At 54.2% G+C, this 25,945-nt stretch overlaps 7 protein-coding genes across 7 annotated transcripts in view; 5 read left to right on the top strand and 2 right to left on the bottom strand.

Moving 5' to 3' along the window:
- MONBRDRAFT_25497 (uncharacterized protein) overlaps nucleotides 1-148 on the top strand; it is a gene marked incomplete at both ends in the record, with an annotated part of 5,445 nt that extends 5,297 nt beyond the window's left edge. The window contains one exon of the mRNA XM_001745912.1: nucleotides 5-148. Coding sequence (XP_001745964.1) covers nucleotides 5-148 — 144 coding nt within the window. The remainder of the gene's footprint in view (nucleotides 1-4) is intronic.
- A 1,201-nt stretch (nucleotides 149-1,349) lies between these two features.
- MONBRDRAFT_32452 (uncharacterized protein) lies at nucleotides 1,350-8,151 on the top strand (the record flags this gene model as incomplete). Its single annotated transcript, XM_001745911.1, has 21 exons — nucleotides 1,350-2,034; nucleotides 2,110-2,346; nucleotides 2,504-2,761; nucleotides 2,916-3,212; nucleotides 3,326-3,507; nucleotides 3,619-3,688; nucleotides 3,783-4,040; nucleotides 4,202-4,374; nucleotides 4,463-4,873; nucleotides 4,991-5,041; nucleotides 5,177-5,469; nucleotides 5,573-5,723; nucleotides 5,907-6,092; nucleotides 6,228-6,332; nucleotides 6,406-6,512; nucleotides 6,643-6,737; nucleotides 6,899-6,999; nucleotides 7,198-7,242; nucleotides 7,333-7,449; nucleotides 7,548-7,613; nucleotides 7,720-8,151. The coding sequence occupies 21 exons, from the start codon at nucleotides 1,350-1,352 to the stop codon at nucleotides 7,816-7,818; spliced, it is 3,987 nt and encodes a 1,328-aa protein (XP_001745963.1). The 3' UTR covers nucleotides 7,819-8,151.
- Nucleotides 8,152-8,553: 402 nt separating this feature from the next.
- On the top strand, nucleotides 8,554-10,011 carry MONBRDRAFT_37099 (uncharacterized protein). Its single transcript, XM_001745910.1, has 2 exons — nucleotides 8,554-9,232; nucleotides 9,661-10,011. Exons 1-2 carry the CDS (start codon nucleotides 9,110-9,112, stop codon nucleotides 9,862-9,864), a joined length of 327 nt encoding a protein of 108 aa, XP_001745962.1. The 5' UTR covers nucleotides 8,554-9,109; the 3' UTR covers nucleotides 9,865-10,011.
- Nucleotides 10,012-10,240: 229 nt separating this feature from the next.
- MONBRDRAFT_8280 (uncharacterized protein) lies at nucleotides 10,241-11,269 on the bottom strand (the record flags this gene model as incomplete). Its single annotated transcript, XM_001745772.1, has 1 exon — nucleotides 10,241-11,269. One exon carries the CDS (start codon nucleotides 11,267-11,269, stop codon nucleotides 10,241-10,243), a length of 1,029 nt encoding a protein of 342 aa, XP_001745824.1.
- A 1,378-nt stretch (nucleotides 11,270-12,647) lies between these two features.
- On the bottom strand, nucleotides 12,648-15,550 carry MONBRDRAFT_8279 (uncharacterized protein; the record flags this gene model as incomplete). The annotated part of the gene is made up of 4 exons (XM_001745771.1): nucleotides 12,648-13,378; nucleotides 14,720-14,805; nucleotides 14,870-15,149; nucleotides 15,388-15,550. 4 exons carry the CDS (start codon nucleotides 15,548-15,550, stop codon nucleotides 12,648-12,650), a joined length of 1,260 nt encoding a protein of 419 aa, XP_001745823.1.
- Nucleotides 15,551-16,414: 864 nt separating this feature from the next.
- Nucleotides 16,415-18,880, top strand: MONBRDRAFT_32450 (uncharacterized protein). The gene is made up of 8 exons (XM_001745909.1): nucleotides 16,415-16,581; nucleotides 16,893-17,045; nucleotides 17,231-17,479; nucleotides 17,564-17,772; nucleotides 17,873-17,936; nucleotides 18,037-18,194; nucleotides 18,318-18,416; nucleotides 18,535-18,880. Exons 1-8 carry the CDS (start codon nucleotides 16,452-16,454, stop codon nucleotides 18,667-18,669), a joined length of 1,197 nt encoding a protein of 398 aa, XP_001745961.1. The 5' UTR covers nucleotides 16,415-16,451; the 3' UTR covers nucleotides 18,670-18,880.
- A 1,508-nt stretch (nucleotides 18,881-20,388) lies between these two features.
- Nucleotides 20,389-21,096, top strand: MONBRDRAFT_8277 (uncharacterized protein; the record flags this gene model as incomplete). The annotated part of the gene is made up of 1 exon (XM_001745908.1): nucleotides 20,389-21,096. One exon carries the CDS (start codon nucleotides 20,389-20,391, stop codon nucleotides 21,094-21,096), a length of 708 nt encoding a protein of 235 aa, XP_001745960.1.
- Nucleotides 21,097-25,945: the final 4,849 nt, after the last annotated feature.

Raw genomic sequence — 25,945 nt, 5'->3', positions numbered from 1 at the left:
CGAGAGAGAGAGAGAGAGAGAGAGAGAGAGAGAGAGAGAGAGAGAGAGAGAGAGAGAGAGAGAGAGAGAGAGAGAGAGAGAGAGAGAGAGAGAGAGAGAGAGAGATTTAGGAGAGAGAGAGAGAGAGAGATTTAGAGAGATTGCCTAAGGAGCAACGATCAAGGCTTCACATAGAGGGTGACAACAACTCGTTCAAGTGGTTTACGAATGGCGGTGTTGCCGTTGAAGCGCTGGTCGGGGTGTTGGGATATGGACACGAATAATAATGATGATGGTGATGATGATGATGATGTGAACATCTAATGACGATTTGGCAGCGGGGCCAGAGGGGCCATGGTCATGGGATCTTGTTCGGCCTCTTGAATTGCCTTAGGTCGCCGAACACACACACGGGAACGCAAAATTTTGAATGAGTTTGCGGGGAAAAGCTTGAGGACCACAATTCAATAAACACGACCGGCTTCAACTACTGTTGTAAACAAGCCGGTCATTTGTGTAGACGAAGATAGTGATAATAAATAATCCTTAACATAGTGGTTGCTTATAACACTAAAAGTGTATAAACACCTACACAAAGTACCATGTATTTTGTTGGTGTTTGTTAATAAAAAATAAGACTCTCTTCAACAAGTCCATAAATCGCTTCAACAAGTCTCTCGTTGTTGCATTTGTCATTCAACGAGTGCGGGTACGTAACGTCTCTCTTTCCCGCTTTCCGCTCCTCGTCTCTCTCTGTCTCTCTCTCTGCTCTGTGTGCTCATCTCTGGCTCAAGTCTCTGAGCGCTTCTTTCTCTCTGATACAGCTTGTGATTAACGTTATCCATCTCGTGCTTTGACCTCGTTTCTCTGAATCCACACCCGCCGCCTTGTCCCATCTCTGCCTTTGATCCTCCTCTCTCGTCCTCTCTCTGCCTTGGAAAAAAGTGGCAGCGAGCTCTCTCTCTCTCCAAAAAAAAAAAAAAAAAGTTCACTGCGCGCGACGCGTCGCCGTGTGCGAGCTCGGATAGCATTTGATCCAGTGCCAATGGGTCTGCTTTGAATGCACATCCTGCATAGCTGGCCCTGGGCAGAACAGAGAGAGTGTGAGCTCGCCATTTTTGCTCCATTGCCCGGCTCGGACTCACTCTGCTCGTTTGCTCGCCGGCTCAAACTGGTCCTGGCAGCAGGTCGAGCGGGGCCGCACGTGGATCGGATCGATCGGGCTCATACATCAACGCCCTCATCCCCTCCTTTTCCTTTTAGCTGCTCCTCTCCCCTCTTTCGTCCTTGGGTAACCGCCCTCAACGCCTTGGCTGGAAACCGGCTCAACCCCAGCCGGCTCCCCTTCTGCACCAACGCCGTACAACGCCATGGTGCAACGTCGGGCCCCCGCAGGCCTGGCCCTGGGCCTACCCGGCCGCCTTGGGATCTTTGGTCTGGCCGCTCTCTGTTGCCTTTTGTCCTCAGCCCCCGTTCACGGCCTTCGGCTCCAGCAAGTGGACAACGCCATTGTCCTCGGCTCTTCCCTAGCTCCCGTCATCAATGGGAGCACCTGGACCCTGGCTTATCCGCCGCAAGTCACCTTTGCAACCCAATACACCCCGACTCCAGCCCCGATCCGCCTGTCCTTTGATGCTTTTGTCAACTGCAGCTCCAGCTCTTTCTCCTGCACCCATAACCGTACCTGCACCCTTCCCGCCAACTTCTCCGAGACGCTCGAGTGCACCGCACAGCAGATCGGACACGCCCTCAACTTTGCCCTCGTCGTCACACACGGTCTTGCCATCACCGCCGACAATGCCTCCACCTGGCAGGGACCAGATCGCTCCTTCAACTTTGCCGCCACCACCCTCCTACCCATCCACACCATCGTGGCCCGCTGCAGTCTGCCCTCGCCCGCCGTTTGCGCCATCGGTGCTCACATCGTGCCCCAAACATCGGCGCCCATCACCCTTCTCCTCAATGCCTCCTCGGCAACCTCCAGCCTTCACAACACCTCCTTCCCCATGACCTACAACACAACCGCCTCGGCCGGTCAAGTCATCTTTACTCTTGGTGCGTGAGTCCTCGCCGGTGCCCCGGGCCTTCCAACTGTTTCCGCTCACCCAAGTGCCACATGTCCGCTCGTAGCAACCCCGACCCTTTCGACCATCGCTCCCGCCGTGCTGGCCACGCCCCTTCGCACCACGCAGTCAAACCTTACCTTTTCTTTTGGTTCCTCTCCCGCCTTCACCTACACGGAGCCCACCTGCATTGACACCCAATGCACTGTCCACGACCTATCCCTTGGCAATAACACCGTCATCACCCAACTGCGTGGCCGCGACGATGTTCACGATGCCCCCATCTTGTTCAACATCACTCGCGGTTCGTGAGCTTGACTTTCTTGACAACTCAGCCCGCTCTCCGAGGCGTGGGCCAGCCCCTTTGCCCCATGCTTGACAGCTTGCGTTGTTCCTCACTCGCTGCTGTGATTTCCTGCCCAACTGCACGACATGCCACCACTGGATGTTCTATCCCGTAGAGCGCTTCGGTATCAACATTACCGGCACTGCCCCCGGCCAGCTCAAGGAAGGCATCGTGTCCACGGCTGCCCATCAGCTTAACATTTCCCTCGCGCGCCAATCCTGCACGGTGTACCCCACAGCGTGTCAAGTTGACCCCAATCATGATGAGCTATATCTGTGTTCCTTTCCCCTCCCCGCAACATCAGTCACCTTGAACCTCGCCAGCAGCTGTGACATCAATGTCTCTGCCACTCTCAACATCCCCATTCACATGGGTATGCCCTCCAGCCCACTCTTGCTTGGCTCAACCCATGAAAATCTCATGGGCAATCGCTGCACCCCGTGCTCAGCAGCAGCTGCTCAGGCATTTGGCTAACGGGACACGTGTTACTCTTGCTTTCAAACTCCTGTCTTGACCTCTCTATCTAGTCTCCTTGGCACTGCCAGTAACTCTGCAAACCGCCCCTGCCCTCAAGTTCAACCGCGCAAACGAAACTCAACCCAACATCACCACAGCAGCCGATTACGTCACCCTCACCATCACCAACTCGCTAGTACCCACCACCGTGGTGGGCTCCGACAATTGCACCAGCACAAACGTTGAAACCACCTGTCACTGGGTTCTGCCTCACATCGGGAGCAGCAACCCGCCCCAGCAACTTAGTGTCCAATACACCGAGGATCAACCCGTGAGCATGCACAACTATACCGTCACCTTTGAACGCAGTACGTCGCCGCCAGTCCTCGTACCCCTCTTCCCATCACTCGGGGGGTCTGTCCCTCCACCCAGCACGCGTGCAACCTTTCTTGTCTCACACAGGTCTCACTCGCTGCTCTAGTCAACCTCACGACCACGCTGTCCAGCCCAACAGCTCGCCTCAACCGAGTTTCTACAACATCTGCCAATCTTGCCTACAGTGGTGTAGTCAGCCAGCGCAAGATCCAACTCGTGCCCCACAGCGCTTGTGCTGATCGTTGCAAGTTTTCTCCCCCGAGCGTCTCAACCATGAGACCCTTTGTCGTACGTCTTGCCAGTCAGTGCTTCTTAACTGGAGCTTGGGTCTGCGTCCACTCTTGACTCGCGCGATGTCGTTCTACCCTTGCTCACACGTCTTCATAACCACGGCCACAGTACTTCATCAACAGCACGGTGGACAGCAAAGACCAGGTCTTTGAGAGCATCAAAGTCAACTTGACCTACGGTACGTCGGGCTACATTTGCAAGACTGGATGCACACCAACGTCAGAACCACTCACCCTTGCCTCACAACTCTCCAACGCCCCGTGCCATCGCAGTCACGCCTCAACTAAGCAATATCACAACCATCCCCTCCATCAGCGACTTTGGCTTTGCCCCAGAAACTCGCACCTACGGGCCCCTGCCCGTGTCTAGCACGGACGTGCAGATCCTAGCAAGCACACCCAAGCACCTTCACGCCAGCGGTCCTAAAGAACTCAAGTTGTCGCCGGGCGTCAACTCTTCCTTGACCATCTACGTGCGCGCGGACGACGACCTTGTCAACACCTCATCCTACAACGTTTCCTTCTTTCCTGGTGAGGAGCAACCAACGTGCCAATTCCTTTATTTATTTTTTTTTTTTTCAAAAACGTCCTTTTTTTTCCCTCACCCAGATCCTACCTGGCCGCACCATGGCTGGCTGGACCCTCACGCTCACGCTCATCATTTGCACTTTTCCAACATTCTCCACTCACAGACTTTCCCGTGCTGGACGGCCTTGAGCTGGCAAACGTCGTCTCTTTCACACCGGCTTTCTTGGCCAACATCACCGAGTATACCGTTGAGTTCCGCGAGGATGTCAACATTATCGCTCACGCCTCGGACATTGTCACACCAAGCATCTCACTTTGGGTTGTCAATGCCAGCACTGTACGTCTCATGCTTCTGCTTGGTGGCAAAAGAGAATGGCCTGACCGCAAACAGCTCACTTGAATCGGTTCGCGTCTGCGCCTGCTAGAATGAGGTTTTGTCCGACTACAACAAGACCGCGAGTGGTCACTTGAACGTTTCGTTGCCGACCTCCGACCCAAGCCTGCACAACTTGACCGTGTATCTGTACCCCACCGTGGGAACGCCTGACCTTCTACATCTGCCTAGCAGCTCGAATGCATCGGTGGTGGTTTACACGCTGCACATGGTGTATCGCCCACACACCCATGCAGACTTTGGCCGGCTCAAGAGCACTGACGCTTTGATTATTTGTGGCGCTCTCGTGGCCTTGGTGTTCGTGACCATTGTACTCACGCGCCAGTATTGGAATCAAGGGGCCCTTGGGCGCCGTGGTTCGACTGAAGAGCGCGTTCCGCTCTTTTCCCCCACTCCGGACCACGCCTCCGTCAATGGCATCACCCGCAGTCTCAAGACGACGGTACGTCTTGTATGAGTGCTCATCTCCCCCCAGTTGGCGTGATTTTGAGTCGCGAATCTCATGGCGGGTCACATGGCGGGTGTCATGACATGTGTTGACGCACTTTGTAACCTACAGGTGATTCGGCAAGAGCCCTCGCCCATTTTCGGTCTCAAAGTGGAGGACGTGGTGCGTTTTGAATCCGTCTGGGGTGCTTTGTTGGCTTTTGGCGCCTCACCTGACTTGTCTAGCTTTGAAACAGTCATCTGGGTCGAGTCTGACACGCATTGTATGCGGGGCGCTTGTCTTGTTTCGGGTATGCAGGCGAGTTTTGAAGCAGACTATCAGCATGTGACAGCCGAGGTCATGCACTTGGCCCATGCGTCACGGTTGGAGGAGGTGTACATGCGTCTGCGTCAGGAGGACGAGGATCTTGGCTATGCTCGGCAGACCGTCAAAGCGGCTCGGGCCAACCCAGCCAAGAACCGATACAGCGACATTCTGCCCTATGATGCCAGCCGTGTGCCGCTGAAGCAGATTGGTGCAGCAGAAGGGGACTACATCAACGCCAACTACATGCCTAACATCGGGCACCGTCCCTACATTGCAGCACAAGGGTATGTTTGTGCGTGTGATGCTTATTGACCATTGGGTTTTGAGGCGCAGGCGGGGCTGTCCCTTCTGGTCTCACTCTTGCGCCGTGTCTGTGGTCGTGCGCAGGCCTTTGCCCCACACAGAGGATGACTTTTGGCGCATGGTCTACGGGGAGCATTCGCCCCTCGTGATTATGCTTTGCAGCATCAACCCGCGCAAATGCAGTCCATACTTTCCGCAAGATCCGGGCGCGTCCAAGACGTTTGAGAACTTTACGGTTGGTGTGCACTCTGTCAAGATCAAAATGCTTATTTATTTTGTTGAATCGTTTGATTTTCTTTGGCTGGTGAAATGCATAATATCTATATCAAAGTGGAGATGAAGAAGACAGCACGCCTGGGTTTTCCTTGCGTGAAGCCCTCCAGCTCATTTTGCGGCACCGACTGGGTGTGGGTTATAGGTGACGTGCCAAAGCTTGGTCGATGCTCAGGTTTACGAGCGGCGGCGGCTGATGGTGGTCCCGCGCAGCAATGTGCGTGGGGTCAAGTACGAGCCATTGGTGACGGAGCATATTTGGATGAAATCCTGGCCTGATCACGGGACGCCAGAAGTTGAATCCTTTCTGCGCTGCATGCAGGCCGTGCGAGTACGTTTGGCCAAGGGCTAATCTCGGTTCTTTAGCTGAGGGCTGAGCCCGTCTTTTTTTCTTCCCCTTGAGCGTGCCCTTGGTTGATCATCTTTCTTTGAATGGATAACACTTCCCTTGTGTTTATTTTTGTAGCGTGACTTTGAGGAGCCATCGGGCCGCGTGGTTGTGCACTGCAGTGCCGGCGTCGGTCGTTCGGGCACCTTTATCGCTTTTGACATGCTTGCAGATGCCATTGCGGTAAGATGTTTTGACCAATTGGGTGGAGTGTGGTCCTCCGATCTGGCTCATGCGCGATGGGGATGAATCACAGGATGGCCATTCGATGGACGTGGATGCCGTGGTGCTCCAGCTTCGCAAGCATCGACGTATTATGGTGCAAACAGCATCCCAATATCAGTTTATTTACGAAGCGCTAAAGTATCTGTTGGATGTCACGCAAGACGAACTTCGAGCGTCCAACATTTAGTCCTTAGTGAGCCATTGACTACAGCAGCTACGGCAGCTTACCTGCCATTCTCTCTCTTTTTTGATTTCGTTGACTTGATAGGAACCCTTTGTGTGTGTGTGTGTGTGTGTGTGTGTGTGTGTGTGTGTGTGTGTGTGTGTGTGTGTGTGTGTGTGTGTGTGTGTGTGTGTGCGTGCGTGCGTGTCGGCTACCGTTGTGCGGTTCATCGCCGGGCACTTTGTGTTGTGCAGCAGACAAATTTCCATCTGATCCAACTTTTTTTCTTTTTTTGTCTTTTTTGTCTTTCGTTATCCTTTTGACCAAGCGGCAATCCATGCAAAACAACTGTTGTTTACAGGTTTACCTGGCTTCATCTCTCTCTCTCTCTCTCTCTCTCTCGCATTTTCAGTCTGTGTGACCGTCGACATGGCTTCGTACCTCCGCCACGCCCTGCGCAAGGTAAGCGCCGAAGAAGCGAGCCGGGGGTGCAAGGCAGTCGTGCAGACGGCGCGGTTGCGATGTTTTTGTGGTGTCATGGCGTTGGCATCTTGCTCGTGTGGCTAAAACGGGGCCAAACGGAGCATGGAGGGGTCGGTTTTTCTTTTTTCCCTGGCGGGCGACTCATATAGCGGCGCTCGACTCTTGGCTGATGCGCAGACGACCGGCATTACAGGCCTGCACAAGGTCGCCAACCCTCAGGAGGTACGAAATCCACCTGCGCGTTAGCTTTTTGTTGGTTTATGCGCAAGTGTGTGTGTGTGTGCTGACCTTTGGGGGTTTGGCGCGGGGCAGGTGCTGTCGGGTCTGTACGGCGCTACGCTGCAGGTAGTGGGCCGCATGCCACAGAGCGCCGCGTACCGTTCCAAGGTAGAGGCCATCACCAAGGAGCGTCAGGCCATTTTGGAAAAGGTCAGCCAGGCGTGCCTTGCCGGTCGGACCCTCTAGATTGTTCTGGTCAACTGTTGGAGCGCTGTCAGGCCTGTTGCTCACGGCGTCATTTTGTGCAGAGCGAGGATGTTGATGCTTTTGAGGCCAACTTTCCTGGTCTCCAGGTTGAGCAGATTATTGTGCAGGTGAGCTCTAGCCACTCTTTCTGCGCACCAAGGTCTCGAGTCTTAGCATGCTGCGAGCCGAGGGGTCGAGCTTGACTCACGGACACATGTGCTGCTATTGTTGCAGGCTGAGGATGAGCTGAAGCTGGCCGAGTTGATGCTGCAGCACGAGCCCTGGCAACAACTGGACGAGGAGCCCGCGCCAGGACAATGGAAATGGCCCTAAGCCTCTACTCTGTTGATTCGGAATCCTGCCCGGACAGCCCAGCACACCTCTGCCCGCCGACTTGCTCCTGGCCCCCGTGTCTTTTTTTGTTTTTGTTTTGTTTGTCCTTGTATAATCTTAGAGAGAATCCTGCTCATCCTGCCGCCGCGCTGGAGGAGCTCGATGCAACCTGCCAAACTCTGGTGGTGGTCCAAACTCTGGCACACGCCTGTCCTGGCTGGCCGATTTTCCGTCTTTTCAATTGCTGGTGGCTGCGTCGACACGGCAGTCAAGCCAGCGAAAAGGACACTTCACCCCTTCCCACGCATATCTTCCAAATTGACTGATCAAAAGAAGCCGCCGACCATCCCTGCCCCCATATCTGAATGGCACCGCCGCCACTGAGTGTGCGTGAGTGTCTTGTGTATCTCTCTCTCTCTCTCTGTCTCTCTCTCTCTGTCTCTCTTTGCTACCAAGTGTAAGGCCAGTGGCTCAGTTTTCTTTTTTTTCTTGGGGGAGAAAAAAAGTTGAACAGTCTGACATTCGAGATTTGAACCCTGATCCAGCTTCCAACGCGTTTCGCCACACGAGATTCTTTTGTCTGCCCGCGCTTCCTTAACCTTACAAGCTTACAGCCATAGGGGGTCGGCGCAGCACCAGGCCGTATAAACAGACCCACCATATGGTGCGGTGGTCACTTTACTCTTTCCCTGCTTTGTCGCGTTGAAACGTACTTCGCCGGTCTTATCAACCTTAAAGTACGTCCCCCGTGAAAACGGCAGCCCGCTTCCCCTGCTTCCTGGTAGTGGTAGTGGTGATGGTGTTGGCGTTGGTGTTGGTGTGGTGCGCTGGTTGCCGGTTGGCTGAGCTGGACAAGATGAGCGTGTGGCGTGTGCACATGGAGCGACGAGGAGCAGAGAGTGAAAAGAGGCAGTGACACGGATCTTGGCTGGCGATGCTGGCTCGCTCTTGTGGCGAGTGCATACGCTCCAATCTGCCGTTGCCACCGCGCACGGTAGCTAGCTCCTCTTCTTCCTCTTCTCCTCTTGTCTCCAGAGTTGGGTGACCTCCAGTTCGAGCAACACGCACATCTTGTCGCAGCTCGATCATCACGCACACGTGGTGCTTTTGCGGTTCATCCCGTAGCACCTTGCCAATTTGGCATCAGCTCGGGGATTACTTGACCGAGTTATGCAACCAGCGTACCATTCCATATACACCTTGCTCCTACTTTGCTGTCTTCGTTGTCGGCCACCCGGATGTTGACCGCTTACTCACTTCCCATTTTCATCATCTTTTTTTTTCTCTCAGCATGCGGTACGTCGCGGCTTACCTTCTGGCTGCCCTCGGTGGCAACGCCAAGCCCTCTGCGGCCGATCTCAAGAAGATCTTCGAGTCTGTCGGTGTCAGCGTCGATGATGAGCAGCTCAACACTGTAAGTCGAAGCATACCAACACCTACTCATCCACACAAGAATGCAATATTGTTTCCCACCACACAACCACACCACACAACGGTCAAACACCTTTGAGCCGACACGGCCTCTTACTCACCGTCAAGGAAGCATCAGCCAGATTGCTCTTCGGAGCAGTCTGGTCGCTGTTGACTTGGGCGGTCTTTCAGAGGCCCAGATTAAAATGCATCCTCGCGCGTTATGTTTGGTCCCACAAGGATACGGCATGATGTGGTTGCTCCCGTGTTTGTTTGCTTCACGGTTGCGTTCTGGCGTTGATGTGACACCTTCTTCTCCTCCTCAACCATGGTTGATCCACTCGTGCATCATACATTGGCTTGGTACTCTTGTTTGGACAAGCCCAGTGCTCATTCTGAATATCATGTCATGTTTGCTTCAACCCTCTCTAGGTCATCTCCCAGCTGGCTGACAAGGAGCTCGAGGAGCTGATCGCCGAGGGCCAGGAGAAGCTTGCTTCCGTCCCCTCTGGTGGCGCCGCCGCCCCCGCTGCTGCCGCTGCCGGTGGTGCTGGTGAGGCCAAGGCCGAGGAGAAGGCCCCCGAACCCGAGGAGTCTGAGGATGAGGACATGGATGGTTTCTCCCTCTTCGATTAAATTCGATGAAACCCGCCCGTGTTCTTGTAATGCCTGTATCCGAAAGCAAACGCTCTCCAGCAAGGCGTCTTTTTGGTTTCTAGCATCACGCGGTCTGCCCAGCGTGCGACGGTCGTAATGCACTGAATTGACAACTTGATGGCGACACCCATGTGTCTTGTTTCTCTGCTTCTTTAGCATGATACGTCCATGGATACCTTTTCTTTTCTTATGCACGGGAAGAGGGAGGGCGTTGACATGTGACTGCAAATGACCAAGAAAACAAAATTACGGCAGATTGGCGTGCAACTCGAGCCATCAATTTTTTTTTTTTTCACTCTTGAGAAGGGGAAATGGGAAAAAGCGCAGCAAGGTCAAGGCGGGGTCAGCTGGACTGCTAGTAAAAGCGAGCTCGCCAGGCCCATTGATCGTTGCGGTACCAGGCAATCTTGTGATCGTAGGCACTGGCGCTAAGGACGTCGAGGGCTCCATCGCCGTCGAGGTCGGCCGTCTCGACGCTGTAGGCGCGTTGAGCGTTCGTGGTGATGGGAATGGGCTCTGAAAAGTCGCCCCGACCATTGCCGCGATACCAGGCAATGGCATTGGCATATGCACTGGCACTTAGGACATCGAGATGGCCATCCGCGTCGACGTCGGCCGCGCGCACGGCATGCGCCCCAGAAGCCGACGTTGTGATGATGCGTTTGGTGAAGTTGCCATCACCATCATTGCGGTACCAGGCGATGGTGCCATCTGCCAGACTGGCAGACAACACATCCACATCACCATCTTCATCGAGATCAGCGGCGTACACGTCACGCGGGTCTATGATGTTGGTGGCAATGAGCTCACGTGCAGCAAAAGTGGATCCGTCAATGTTACGAAACCAGCAGACATAGTCGCTGTTGTCGCTCACGCCGAGGACGTCTAAGCGCCCATCGCCGCTCAAATCCGCAGCATACACTGCACGGGCATCCTGGACGTTGGTGGAAATGACTTGCTGCGTTGAAAAGGACCCACCCAGATTGCGGTACCAAGCCACTTTGTTCTCCAAACTCACGGCAGCAACAACGTCGAGGGCGCCATCGTCGTCAAGATCGGCGGCGATGACATCGGTTGCACCCGGGGCATTGCTGTCGATAACGTGGCTGATCATGAAACCGCCTTGACCGTCATTTTCAAACCAAACGATGGAGTTATTGGAGCTTCCAAACGCAAGGACATCCAGGTCTCCGTCGTCATCCAAATCGGCCGTATGAACCGACACGGCGCCATCAACCTCGAGGGAAATGTTGATCGCGTCGGAAAACTGACCATTGCCAAGGTTTTTGTACCAAGCCAGCTTGTCATCGTTCCGACTCGCGCTCACAATGTCCACATGGCCATCCCGGTCCAGGTCGGCACCCACGACCGAATATGCGTACATGGCTCATGTCGAGACGACTTTTTGGGGTTGTTCTCGAGGAAATCAAGGAGTGTGGTGCCGGCCTCGGCCACGTCGATTCCATTGACAATGACGCGCTTGGTCGAGTTGATGTGCAGCGTGCCATCCTCGTCCACCGTCAAGCTGGGCACTTGCTGCGAGTACACGTGAACGGCCAGGCACAGGGCCCCGATCAACCAGGGGATGAGTGCCGCATGCATCATCATGGACCCGTTGATCTCTGCCTCTGCGCGCTGGTTTCGTTTGACGGACGGCGCGGGGGAGTGGCGGGGGCGATGGTTCCAAGGTCAGAGAGAAGAGAAATGTCACTGCACTCTTGATAAAAAAAAAAGCGCAAGGAGAGGGAGAGAGGTGGGGGCGAGGGAAGGCGGTGGAGAAGGAGAAGGGGAAAGAGAGAGGAGTATTAGGAGGGTTAGGAGGGGATAGGGAGAGGAGGGAGACAAGAGGAGCAGCTCGTCGATGATCGCAAACTGCACCGTTGCTCGTGTGTGTGTGTGTGTGTGTGTGTGTGTGTGTGTGTGTGTGTGTGTGTGTGTGTGTGTGTGTGTGTGTGTGTGTGTGCCGTCGGCGATCGCGGACTGCAACACACGCGATAGAGAGAGAGAGAGAGAGACTTTGTTTGTTGGAAACGGTTGTCCACGCTGGGAGGCTGAAGAGACCAAAAGAGACAGAAGGCAGCGCCAGAGGCTGGGCAGAGAGACGGAGAAACATGGATGCAGAAAATTTCAAAGCCATGTGTGAGCAAAGGGATTTTAGAGACACAGAGGCTTTTGAGAGAAAGTTCAGAGAGAACGACATCCTAAATGTCAAACTCACGGCAACTGAGAGAGAGGTTCAACCAAGGACAAAACTCAAAGGAAAAGAGGACTGTTGCCAAGTGTGGCGTTTCGGGTCATCAGGTGTGATCCTATATTAGTCATCATAGTGTCTCACGCGTTGTGCAGGTGTGGCAGTGACGTTGGCATGTATTAGAGTTGGATCGCTTCTTGTCAGATCCTGACCTAACATCACACGTGCTTAGGGACCACACGACCTCTTCTTCTTCTCTCTCTCTTCGGAGCGAGAGTTGAAGAAAAAGGCAGAGGCCGGCACTTGAGGCACACGCAGAGAGACAGAGGTGCAAGGACAGAGAGACACAGGGGCAGAGAGTTACACGGGGACAATCAGTAAGACCAGAGGCCGTGGTTGCACAGCAGTCAGTCGTGCGGCAACACACTGCCGATCGCCGTGATCTTTCCCATGTAAAGACCTCATTACCAAAATGACATGGAGGAGCAGTATCGATTGAAGCAAGGCTGGGTTTGCCGGAGAGAAAGAAACGAGACAAGGCGCACCGCACAAAGCGAGCCGGGCGCAACGCTCACATTCTAAGTTGTTGCTCCACGGCAGCAAAAAATTGATCAGGCGACACGTGCTTTGCTCTCAGCTTGTTGCAACATTCCCTGTAGGCTTGGAGCATCTGCCATTGAGCTTCAAGGGGAGCCTGCGTGAAACACCACTCTATATACTCAAATGATGGGCGCGGTACGTCGCCGTAGCCCAACGCAATGTTGAGAAAATTGCTGAGGTCGATGACCCGCGGCGGATGGCCAGTCCACGGAATTTGGTCGGCATGCAACCTTGAAAGCAGCCAGTCGCTGAGGCAACTGGCCAACATATGATTGTGGGCCGCGAGCGCAAATTGATCAAAGCTTCTTTGCATCTCCTCGTCCTTCTGCTTCATGGCAGCTCGCAGCTCCTCGTCCTTCTGCTTCATGGCAGCTCGCAGCTCCTCGGCCTTGAGTGCATTCTCCTTGTCCTTTTGCTCCTTGGCAGCTCGCAGCTCCTCAATGCTTTGCTTGATGCTCTCGGTCTCAGCCTTGAGAGCCTCATGACTTTGTCCTTCAGGACACCGGCCGACGTCTTCCTCCAGCTGGACCAGCTCTGCCGACAAATCTTGCAGCTCACTTGCAGACCGATCTTCGCTCCGCATGGCAGGCCCTTCCGATTTCTCGAGCCTTTGCTCCACCAAACTCAGGCGCGTCTCCAGGCGTTTAAAATGTTTGTCCTCTTGAGCTTGCCGCTGGACAACGAGTTCTTGCAAGTCCTTCACTGCCATAACAAAAAACACATTATTTGGGGTTGAGGGGCGGAGGAGTCATGGAACGGGTAAGCAATGCATTTCTGCAAAAGCGTCAGGCGTATTGCATGGTGTTTGGCGATCACTCCGTACATTGACTGGATAGCTCCTCGAGCTGTTCGACTTTGCGGCGTTGTGACAACAGGTCCGACGGATCCATGACGGCGAAGGTTGGAGCAAAAGCACACAACAAGAAGCTGACAGTGACCTTCAAGGTGCAGACCCGAGCAAGAAAATTACAACGAAACCAAAACCAAAACCAAGTGGCAGTGGCAGTGGCAAATGTCAGTGGCAGTGGCAGTGGTGAGTTGTCGACAAAAGCACGTTTTCCCGCCAAACCCAATCCCACAAGCAAGCCACAGAGAGAGAGAGAGAGAGAGAGAGAGAGAGAGAGAGAGAGAGAGAGAGAGAGAGAGAGAGAGAGAGAGAGAGAGAGAGAGAGAGAGAGAGAGAGAGAGAGAGAGAGAGAGAGAGAGAGAGAGAGAGAGAGAGAGAGAGAGAGAGCAACACAACAGGAATGGCTTGCTTTACTGCGATGGTTCCAAATGGAAATGCACAGAATGAAGACGTTGCTTGCTACTTAAGCGAAGCCCTGTCCGCCAAAAATAGACGATCAGGGTTTGGTCGCGCGCATGGTCGCGTGAAAGTGTGATGGTCACGGTGGCGGTCACGGTGGAAGTGTAGCCAGCCTTTTTCACTTTTTTGGGGGGGTTGTTCGAGCGCGACGCTTGGCTTGCATGCGCCGCGAGCTTTGTGGGATCACTTATCCTTATCAACTACCAACACGCGCGTTTGTCGAAGCGGGTGCGGCAATACGATGCAGAACAAGGCACAGGAGGGCTGTTGAATGCCCTTGGTCGGCTTCTCACCCGCCTGCTGTGTCTCCATCCCTTCTTTAGACATGACTCGGTGATTGCAACGCCGGCGGGGGAATGTCACGAAGTCATTTTGTTGAGCCCATTTGAGCTGACCACTCGAACAGGCGTGATCCAAGTCACGGCAAGCGAGGGACATTTGCATTCCAAGACGACAACTCACGTGTAGTGATCTTCGTTCCCATTCACTACACGACACAACGTAGCATCAAACGCACTGTCAGCTGGTCTCAGATCAAAATCGTCCCTTTGGTATTCAGGCCAATATGAAGAACAACGTACAAAAGCCAATGCTCGAGTCGAAGCCACGATGAATGGGTACCATGCCCTGCACATAGCCGCCGGCTACCATAGTTGTATGGCCGAGTACCAGATGAGGCGAGCCAGCCAATTATTGGATCATGTCCCGCCCCCATTGGGCGTGCTCATTCGACTTACCGTGCCACTTTCCAGAGGTGTGGGTTCGATACCTTGAGACGCGGTTTCCAACACATGTTGGACATGAGAGGGTGGGTTGAGCCAAGCTGGAGTGAATGGCAGTGGCAGACAAAGCTACCATCTACGTTGGGTTGACACAGATTGTCGTACCCTGCTTGTTTGAGCTTTTCGGCAATGGTGGTCATGCGGAGATCTACGCCGCCGTTCTTGCTAGAAGGGTTGTTCTGTGTGAAGGCAGGCGTGAGGTCGGCTGGCACAGCCGCAGCCACACACTTGCGAGAAAAAAAAAAGAAAAGAGCCAGACGGACTTGAATGTTGACGTGGACGGGCAAACGTCCACTCATAAAAGATGATCGGGTAGGGGAGCAGAATTTGTAAACGTAATGTCGATTCAAAATGATGCCTTCTCTAGTGAGGCACACGGCGGCAGCTGTGACGTGAGAGGCAGGCAATGCTGGCCGTTTGTTGTCCATCAAAAGCGAGCGGCAGCCCGCTGAGCACAACGCCGAGGCAATCACCTCACCAAGCCAGTCGATCAAGAGTGGGGCTGGTGGCGTTGGAGTTGCCCTCGTAGCCCACTAGTGGTACGCCACAGGCGCGCGTGGTTAGGGTTGGTCAAAGTCAGGGATGGCCAAGAGCTGACCGGCCGTGCTGATCGCAGGACTCACCGTTGTAGTGGCCCAGGTCGTCAACCAAGAAGAAGACAATGTTGGGAGGGGCCTTGGTTTGAGCCATTTGGCCCAAATTGAGCACAAGTAGGGCCAATAGATGCCAGTGTTGGGGCCAACCGCTGCCGATCGGCGTGGCCCGATCTGTTGCTGCTTCTCGCATGGTTGAGGCAGGGCGCGTGCGAGAGGGGGGCAGTTGATCAAAAAATCAACAAAAAGGAGCCAGCGCAGTTGATTCTTTGTGCTTCAAATCTCAGGGTGCTTCTGTACAGGCAACATCGGTTTACAGGTGTCCGATCTGCCGCAATCGCCGCTCGCTCGCTCCGTCGCCAGCGACAAAATTTCACAAAATCGCGGGGCGTCCAATTGTCGCCGTGTTTTGTTTACATCCGCAAAATGCTGACATCCCTTCCAGCAACAAAATTGTCTCTATTCTTGACCCACATCAAGCTATTGAAGATATAAATGAAGTTATTGTCGTATCTCAAATATTGACAATGTAATTACCTTATACACGTTTCATACTTTATGTAGTTTAATGTGTAGTTGTAGCAGTGGTATCTGTGTGCGACTGAAAATCACGAGTTGTGCTGAACACCCATCAGTCGAAATCTCACCTTGTGTGCTACACTAACCCACCTTTTTAACAACATCAACCTAATGGAATACCATTAATATAATGGCATGATAATACAAGAAAACCTTCATTAAATTCATTATCTTCTTCAATAAGTCTCTATGGTGTGCGATAGCAACGGGTCTTGCTCCTGGTCATGTCAGTGATCGCCCGCTCTGTTTGACGCTCTGGGTAGCTCTCTTCTGTTTACTCTCTCTCTCTGGCTGTCTGTCTCTGTGTGTCTGTCTGTGTGTCTGTCTGTGTGTCTGTCTGTGTGTCTGTGTGTCTGTCTGTTTGTCTCTCTGTCTCTCTCTTTGTGTCTCTCTCAAACCGACCAAACCTCTGTCACACCCACTCTCTTCTCTTGTCTCTCTCTGACTCTCTGTCTCTCGTCTCTCATTTGTTTTTTAGGATTTTCTCTTCTTCTTCTTCTTCTTCTTCTGCAGAGATGTTGTTGCGGATCGCTGCCGTTTTGGCCTTGACGGCCCTGGCCCTGGGCCAAGAGGGCAAGTGGGAGATCATCTCCAACCCTGGCTTGACCATTAACATTGGTATCACCTTCAAGAACGAGGATGAAGGTGCGCGATCGCGGTTCCCTCTCTCTCTTTTTTGTTTTTGTTTTTTCTGGCCCCGCCGATATCAGTGGATCTGCGATCGCTGCGATCGGCGCTGATCAGCGAGGCGCATCAGGGCAGGATCAGGGAATCGGGAATCGGGGATTGAAGATCGGACTGCCTGGTGCAGTGTTGTTGATGGCCCCCGACCGCCCTGTTTCTTCGTCGTCATTTTGTCTTTGGTCGTGTTTATCTTGTTGTGGAGACAATCTGGCAGCTGGTCCTTGGGCGGACTCGTACCTTGCTGAACCCTAGTGTCGTCTCCTCTGTTTTAGGCTTTCTGGCTGGCGCCGTCAACGGTCTTGGTAACGAGATCTTGCACACGGTTGATGGTGGCCACACCTGGAACTCGACTCAGGGCAACCTGAACAACGACCTGCTGCTCTTCGACTGCGAATGCTCGGAGAACACTGTCATTGTGACCGCTGGTACGATTTTTTTGTGATTTTGCATGGAGACGAAAACAAGGCCAAAGCCAAGGCCAAGGCGGAGGCTACTGGACCTGCTTCGCCCAAACACAAACACAAACACATGCATTCCTCTCAGATTTTGATCTTGCCCATTCTCACTCTTGATCTTCTTCTTCTTCATCATTTAATGATATGTCCATTAGTTTTCAACGAGCTCTACTCCAAGGACGATGGCCGCACTTTCAACGACTCGCTCGGTGGCGGTCACTCCCAGTCCATCCGCTACATCTCCACTGACAACGACGGCGAGCGCTTTGGCTGTGCCAACTCTTTCTTTGGCTATGGTGGTGCTGCCATCACCCACGATGGTGGCGTTCTCTTTGAGCAGCGCCCTGCTCCCGAGCTCTTCACCTTTGCCCGCTACGGCGCCTATCCCTCGGAAAACACTTGGTGTACGTTGCATTGAGCTTACCGTTACGCTTTCCCGCATTTCCCCACGCCCCACACTCATCTGGCTTGCTGGTGCGCTTCCCCAGACATCACCGCTGGTGAGTTCCCCCAGCAGGAGCAGGATGACGACCAAGATGACTTGCCTGCTGCCCTTCGCGCCCGCCTCCCTGGGGACAAGATGGCTGCTCGTGGTCGCAAGTCTGTCTTCCAGGATGAATTTGGCCGCTGGCGCAAGGACCTTGGGGCCCACCGTCTTCAAAACACCACCGGCAGCTACAAGGCTCAGCTGATCAAGGTAGGTCTTGCGTGCGCTGTTCTTGGCCAGTTGCCTTGGTTAAATGTCCATGACCATGCTTGCATCAAGTGTTCATCCACGAATCAACCGCGTTTAACAGACTGTTGATGGTGGCAAGACTTGGAAGACGCAATTCGCCCAGAACGATACCTTTTACTTCAATGGTTTGTCCCCCTTGTCTCGCCTCGTCGCCGGAACCACGCCCATGGTGCACGGGCATGGAGCCACCTCCCTCATTCATCATCCTCTCTGCTCTTCTCATAGGCATTGACTGCACCTCTGAGACGCACTGCTGCGCTGTTGGCGAGTCGATGGATCTTCCCTTTGACGGCGCCGGTATTTGGTGCACCCACGACGGCGAGACCTGGAACCGTACCTTTTACTCCCAGGACTCCAACATTGGCGGATTCTCTTTGATTGATGTACGCGCATTCTTATCCATCTGATCTCGTGCATCCTCCCTGCCACCCGGCTTCTTTGGCACCCTCATCCTTTTTTTGTCGTTTCCCCTCTCTTCTTGCGGCTCATGATGATGCTGCACTTAGATCCGTTTTGCCAACGAGAACCTGGGCTGGGCTGTCGGCGGCGAGCTCGGTGAACTGGCACCCAAGGCCTACTTTGTTGAGACCCGCGATGGTGGCAAGGTGAGCTCCCTCGTCTCGTGTTCTTCCTGATGTTGATGAACATAAAAAAAAAACAAAAAGTCTGCCTGCTTGGATGACATTATTCTCATGTCAACGAATTGGTTTGACGCGCTTTTAGACCTGGGATCCCTATGCGCACGTCTTCTGGGGCTACTACGGTCTCGGCATTGAGGTTGTCAACGAGAAGGTGGCCTACGCTGCCCTTGACGACACGGTGACTCAGCAGTCGGGCGTTGCCAAGTGGACCGCCTAAATCCACCCATCAGCTCCAAGCCTGCTCGATTTTGTGGCCAGAAAATAGTCTCGGACTTTTTTTTTAACCTCTCAATCGAACAGTGTCTTTGATTTTGTGTTTCATCCAAGGACTGATTGATCTGGCTCAATACAGGTCATGTGCGCCCGAGTGGCGTGAACACCAGTTGCAATGTTGGCATTTGTGACATAAATTTAACACGCTCGTCCGCATCTCCCACATCCTCAGGGACGATTCACTCTTTGTTTTGCATACCATGTCGTGTGGCCAGCAGATGTGCTCTGGCGTTTTGAGCCGTTTCTTTGCCTCTTTTGCCCCCCCCCCCCCCCCCCCCACCCCGCCAAAAAAAAAACACAAGATGGCGATGCTGTGAAAACCTTTTGTGATCAGCGAGTGCTGTTCGCTCGCTTGTCTTTGTGTCATGAATGAATTTCACATTGCTCGCTCTCTACAGTTGCAGCTGTGCACTGGCTTTTTTCCCTCCGGATCAACTCCCTCACTCATCAAATGCCCATGACGTTATTATTGTCGAATGTGACAATTTCTGACTCTGCCGCCACGTTTATGGGGGGTGGCATGGTCGTCATGCCATTGTCTAGCCTGCGGGGGACTGGGACCGATGTGGCCATTGTCTTGCCTGTCGGGGGAACAGGGACCAATACGGGTGTGTTGGCGAGATCCAAAGCCACAGCACACCACCACCTCGTTTACGTCTGTACGTCAGCGCTTGGTTCTGACGTGAGACAACGAGCTCTATGATTTGTGGGTGGAACTGTCATTGGGGGTGGAGAAAGAGAGAAGGGAAGAGAGAGAGAGAGAGAGAGAGAGAGAGAGAGAGAGAGAGGGACAGAGAGAGAGAGAGAGAGAGAGAGAGAGAGAGAGAGAGAGAGAGAGAGAGACAGAGAGAGAGAGAGAGAGAGAGAGGGACAGAGAGAGAGAGAGAGAGAGAGAGAGAGAGAGGCGCAAAAGGTGATGTAGAAACTGATGTTGACATTTCACATTGCAGAAATGGAGTGGGCACGTATGGGGTTCATGTTTGAATGAGGACATCATGCATTGTGTGTGTGTGTGTGTATGTTTGTGTGTGTGTGTGTGTTTGTGTGTGTGAACGAATGTATGGGTATGTGTCAGTTCGTGTGTGTGTGTGGGTGTGTGTGTGGGTGTGTTGCGAGCACATTTCCCAGCAGGTCATCGAGTTTGTGTAATTCCATGTCTTGCGGTTGGTTGAGCATCACTCATCTCTTCCGCGTCACCGCCCTTCGCTTGCGCTCTTGCTCGCTGGTGAGGTGTGCTCGGGCATCCAGATCGCCGGCCACAAGAAAGCAACCTCCGCCCCTTTCCTTTGCGAGGTGTGTTGCGGATCGACGGGCCGCTGGGGCACAGTTTCTCTCCACCACGATTTTGTTTTTTTTTTCCTCGTCGGGCCGCACCTCCAGCGAGCGCTGCTCTGGGATAACCGCCACCCCGCGCTCACCTTGACCCCTTCCACAATACACACACACACACACCTATTTCTCATCCACCTCGACTGCATTCAAAGTGGTGGACGGCGCTTTTGTTTCCACCGCTGGCACTCACGCACTGTCATTTTTTGCTCTTCGCTCCTTTCTGGAAACCACATTGTGCATTTCCACCACAGCCTGTTGGATTTGACCTGGCTTGGGTAGTGTGGCCGTGAGGCTGCCCATTGCCTTTCTTTCTGGTGCCATCAACGCGAACATGCCGGCCGCTGGCCACCCGGCCACGCTGGCCACCTTGCTGTTGTGCATCTTGCTCTCAGCCATGCCCGCAGCCAACCATGCTCACCCGTTTCAACTTGCAGACCTCGTTGGCCCCAACGCTGCCTCAACCTTTTTCAAAAACTTTTATCGTCGCAACTACCTGCACATTTCCCGCCACCTGGACAGCTTGATGCCCTTGGATTCCTGGTTTGGTGACCTTCAAAACATTGATGTCTTCATGACCGAGCTATATCAGCAGCTCTACGATGATAGTGCTCTTTCCTTCAAGACCGCCAACAGCACCAAGCTCCCCTTCCCCAAGGCCGCCACCTGGATGGACTACAGTGACCAATTCTATCGCTCTGGCCAATCTGCCGTCATTCGGCGCGAGCACATGAGCGTAAGTAAAGAGCCAATTGAAATGCTCATCAGCGACGTCTTTGGCTCTCCCGAGGTCACGGCCCACGCGTATATTTCCGCCGGTCAAGCTCATGCCTTGAAGCCACACACGGATCCGTCAGTGCCTCTGCCCCCTGGCGTGTGCTGCCCGCTTACCCGTTTGCCGCCCGTGTATCTCACCTCGTTGTGCTCCGCCATGGTAGCTATGACGTTTTTGTGGTTCAAGTCACTGGCCAAAAAGAATGGCACCTATGTCAAGCTCTCAACAGTAGTCAGACTTGGCCCTCGGCTTCACCGGCAGAACTAGCCCAGTTGCATGAAATTCAAATTAAACACGTTGAAGGTACGCCACTGCAAAATATATGGATATGAAAAAAAAAAAAAAAAAAAACCATGATCCTGTCCAACAAGTTTCATGTTCTGCTGCCGCGGACAACGTGTAGGTTGCACTAGCTTTGACTATGCCCAGATCGACAATATGGTCTGTGACACTTTCACAATGCTTCCCGGTGACATTTTGTACCTGCCAAAGTCAATGATCCACTACGCAACGACTGATAAAGACCAAGTCTCAGCTCATGTGACCTACTCGATTGGTCGAGATGGCCTCACTTGGCAAGACGTTGTGCAGCAAGCATGCGTGACGTCGCAGTCAAACATCTGCTCAGCTGTTCATACAATTCTGTCAGACGTTGTCAAGACAGACCTCGGTCTTCCCTGGCTACAACTCGCTTATGATCCATCTGAGGCCGGTGGTCACTGCTCCCAATTACAAGACATGATCACATCATTTCAACCCTACTCGCTGCGCTCCCTCTGGACACAGCATGTCGCAGTGACAGCTGTTGCATACCTGCCTCGGGCTCAAACCTTGACGGAGCTCCAGAGGCTTGCATCCTGCGATGCTGACAACGGCAAGGATAATCAACAACAGACCGTAAGCATTCGAGGACTGATCGAAAACCCGGAGAAGTATTCAATTGCATATCGCCAGCGACGAGATGCTGCATACACTCCCGCTGGAAACAGCAAGGGTGGTTATTGCAATGGGTGCGCATCGACGAGCTGCAACAATGGTTGCCCTGCTAGCTATGATTGCGATGATTATGTACGTCTTTGTCCGGCTTCAGGCTTGGCGACCGGCTTCCTTCCACTTTGTGTCTTGTGCACTAGCATGCCAAAGGTTTTGACTCATTATTTGTCTTTTTTTTTTGCAACTAGGGCTGCAAAACTGGCTGTGATGTCCAAACTTGTGACGACTCTTGCGATTGTGTAAGTGATGTCATCCTCCAGAGATCAGAGCTGCGTTGCAACCTCTTGCCAGCAAAACTGTCTCATCGTCTGCTCCATCCGCGCCGCCTTTTACTTTATTTGAAACCCGCACGGCTTACAGGACAGCTGGTGGGGTGGAGGTATGTTGTATATCTGCGTTTAATTTCAACGCTGGTGAATGCACCTGGTTTCATGGCTTGATTTTTGTTGCTTTTGATGCACATGGGTTCGTAGGTTGCGACTGCGATGGGTCAGGAAACTTGAAAATCTCGCTCGGCTTGTATCAAAAGAGTTTGAGGGTCATTATGCTCACTGAAGCCGGGTTGGTGTTGTGATGAAAACTTGCGCAGATGTGCGTATGACTCCCACTGTGACGAGAACTGTGATGGCACGTGCAACCTCTGCACCAGCGCTTGCGATGCCCAAGGCTGCAACTCGTGTGTATGCCAAGCTGGTTACTACAAGCTGTCTTCAAACATCGAGATTGATGGTTGCCAAGGTGCGTCGTAAAGCGATTTTCAACCAGCGCATTTGAGAAAAGGTATTTGGACAGCCGCCGCACACGCAGTCTCATCTCTATCCCTGTTTAGCATGCACGGCTGGTAAATACGCAAGCTCTTTGAACACGAACACAGCATGCACAAATTGCCCTGTGGTCCGTACTTGGCACGCACACGACGAGTGACGAACAATCCATTTGGTAACTTGAATGGTTCAACACGTTTTAGGGAACTTATTCAAGCTCAGCAATGGCAACAGGCTGCACAGACTGCGCTTCGGTATGTTTTCGATCAAAACTAGCTGTCGCGCACACAGCTGGAAGCTGACACAGTTATGAACGCTGTCTAGGGGACATTCCAAACCTCGACGGGGCAGAGCTCGTGCAAGTCGTGTTCGACCGCCGGTACTGTTTGTGGTGCTGGCCAATATCAGGCCTCGTGTGGTTCCAGCAGTGCTGGCTCTTGTACATCGTGCGCAGCCAACACCTATCAGTCGCAAACGAGCCATCGCTTGACTTCTTGCACATCCTGCCCGACGTGCGGCCAAGGCACGGGGTATACATGCAATTCCCAGAGTGGGACCAGTTGCACGGTACGTTGGACGATTGACTTTCACATTCGCGCTCATCGTTGCCTTGGAACCCCCCCAAACGCTGACACATCCTCGCTTGTTCGTGGCATCACCACATCTTAGGCGTGCGCATTTGGCACTTACCAGTTGTCAACATCCCATCGCACGTCATCCTGTTTGGCAGCTACCACCTGCAACGCCGGAAACTATTTCACAGAGACGCTCAGCGGCAGCCTTCGTATCGGAGCCGGCTTTTGCACGGCCTGTGCCGGTGCCACCTACATTAGTAGCAGCTCACACCGGATCACGAGCTGTTCACCATGGAACACATGTGGTGCCGGGACCTATTTGGCGGGCCCCAGCACGACGAGTGCAGGAACTTGCACCAACTGCGCTAGTGGTACTTTTATGACCAGCACGGGCCATCGCTACACCACATGCAACTCGTGTAGCAGTAGCGGCACGGCGTGCAACCCTGGCTATCGTCAGACTGGTTGCGGCGGTAGCTCGACTGGGTCGTGCACAGCCTGTACCTCGGTGCAATATCAGCCTCAGAGTGGTTACCGTGGCACCACCTGCACCAGTTGCAGAACCTGCTCTGCGGGCTACTACCTCACGGGATGCGGTGGTGGCTCTGGGCCGGGCTCGTGTCAGTTCTGCCCTGTGAACACATACATGGCGAGCTCGAGTCACCAGTACTTTTCTTGCACAAGCTGTGGGGCGTGCTCGGCTGGATACTACCGAAGCGGCTGTGGCACGACCAATGCTGGTTCGTGTGTGAGCTGTCCTGCTGGCAAATACCAACCAGACAACGTAAGTGTTGCCCGTGTCATGTTGCAAATGCTTTTGTACGAGTTACATGCTGTGGGCCTCATGACGAGCATGGTGGCATGGGCACTTGGAATGCATGGCAGGCATTCACGACATCATGCTACACTTGCCCGGCCTGCCCCAATGGCTACACGAGCTCGGGCTGTGGCGGCGCCTCGATTGGAACCTGTGTTGGCCTGACCTGCCCCTCCTTGGGCTCGGTCTCCAATGGTGCCATCTCCTACTCGGACTCGACACGTCGTTACCCCGTCACTGCCGAGTACAGGTGTGTGCGTGCCCCGTCCATGTTTTTTCTTTTGTCTTTTCTTTTCTTTCCTTGCGACACATCTATCACTTATTGTTCCCACCTCACACGCAACGCGATGCCATCCGCACTAGCTGCAACCCGGGCTACGAACGGGCCTCGGGCGATGTGAGCCGCGCCTGCGTGGCGTCGTCCTCGGGCGTATCGTGGGATGGCTCGGCCATGACGTGCACGCGCGTGAGCTGTGGCTCGGCGACGGCACCGGCCAACGGTCGGGTCAGTGGAAACACGTACTACGGCGACACGATTACCTACTCGTGCAACGACGGCTACCAACTGGTGGGCAGTGCGACACGCACTTGCCAAGCCACTCGCACCTTCTCGGGCTCTGCGCCGACGTGCCAGCCGCTGCCGTGCCCGGCCGTTCCCACGTACAGCTTTGGTGTGGCCACGGTGGTGAGCAACCCGATTGTGGGCGACGTGTTGACGTACACATGCAACGCCGGCTACACGCTGTCTGGGTCAAGCTCGGCCACGTGTGTGGCATCGGGCACGACGTTGAGCTGGAATGCCAACCCACCGACGTGTGTGGCCAAGACGTGCCGAGCACTATCGGCACCGACCAACGGCGTCGTATCGACCACGAACAACAACAAGTATCCCTCAACGGCCACGTACACGTGCGATGCGGGTTACGAGCGTCAGAGCGGAACGACGACGCGCACTTGCAACCCGGACACGTCATGGACGGGATCGGAGGTGGAATGCCAGGGCAAGCTGTGTGACGCGTTGGTGGCACCGACCTACGGTTCGATCAGTGCCACGGTATCGCGGTACCCGGCCACGGTGACGTTCCAATGTGGGGCGGGCTACGAGCTGGTGGGATCAGCTTCGACGGTGTGCAAGACCGACCAGAGCTGGACCAACCCCGAGCCCACGTGCCGGGCTTGCGGCGTCGACACATACAAGGTTGGCCAGAGTGCAGGCAACACGTGCCAGCCATGCCCGGCGTTTTCGAGCACCAACGGACAGCAGGCGCAGTCGGACTGCCTGTGCCGAGCGGGGTACGGCTACAACTCGGGTACGGGTGCGTGCACCGAGTGTGCCATCAACACGTACAAGAGCAGCTCGCAGGACGAGGCGTGCACGCCATGCCCGACGGGCTACGTTACGCTGGGCACGGGAGCCACGGCTTGCATTGGACGCATGTGCGATGTGGCGCCGACCATTGCGCACGGGCAAGTGCGGACGTCGCTGGACAATCGGTATCCGAGCGTGGCGACGTACACGTGTGACACGGGCTTTGAGCTGGCCAATGAGGACAGCGGCTTGCGACAGTGCCAGAATGACGGGTCGTGGAACCAAGGGCCACCGTCGTGCGTGCCCATCTGCGGTGATGGTCTGCACGTGGCCGGCGAGGAGTGCGACGACGGTGTGCTGGGCGGGATCGACGGGTGCTTTGACAACTGCACGGTGGTGCCGGGGTTCAAGTGTCTGGAAGCGGGCCAGGCGTGCGTGCGCTGCACGTTTGAGACGCCACCGCAGGACAGCACGTCGACGTGCGACACGTTTACGGTGGAGCAGCGTGTGTGGGCGGCGCAGGAGTTTGGGGCCGAGCCGGACGACCACGACGACTGCGGTGCGCCGACCATTTCGTCGGCGTACGTGGGTTGGCAGGGAGCGTCGGCCAGCTGTGCGGCGCACATGTACAACGTGTCGGTGACGTTTACGGAGGGAG

This window comes from Monosiga brevicollis, genomic scaffold (assembly GCF_000002865.3).
Source record: "Monosiga brevicollis MX1 MONBRscaffold_10 genomic scaffold, whole genome shotgun sequence".
NCBI lineage: Eukaryota > Choanoflagellata > Craspedida > Salpingoecidae > Monosiga > Monosiga brevicollis.
This window is presented reverse-complemented; position numbering and strand designations above follow the sequence as displayed.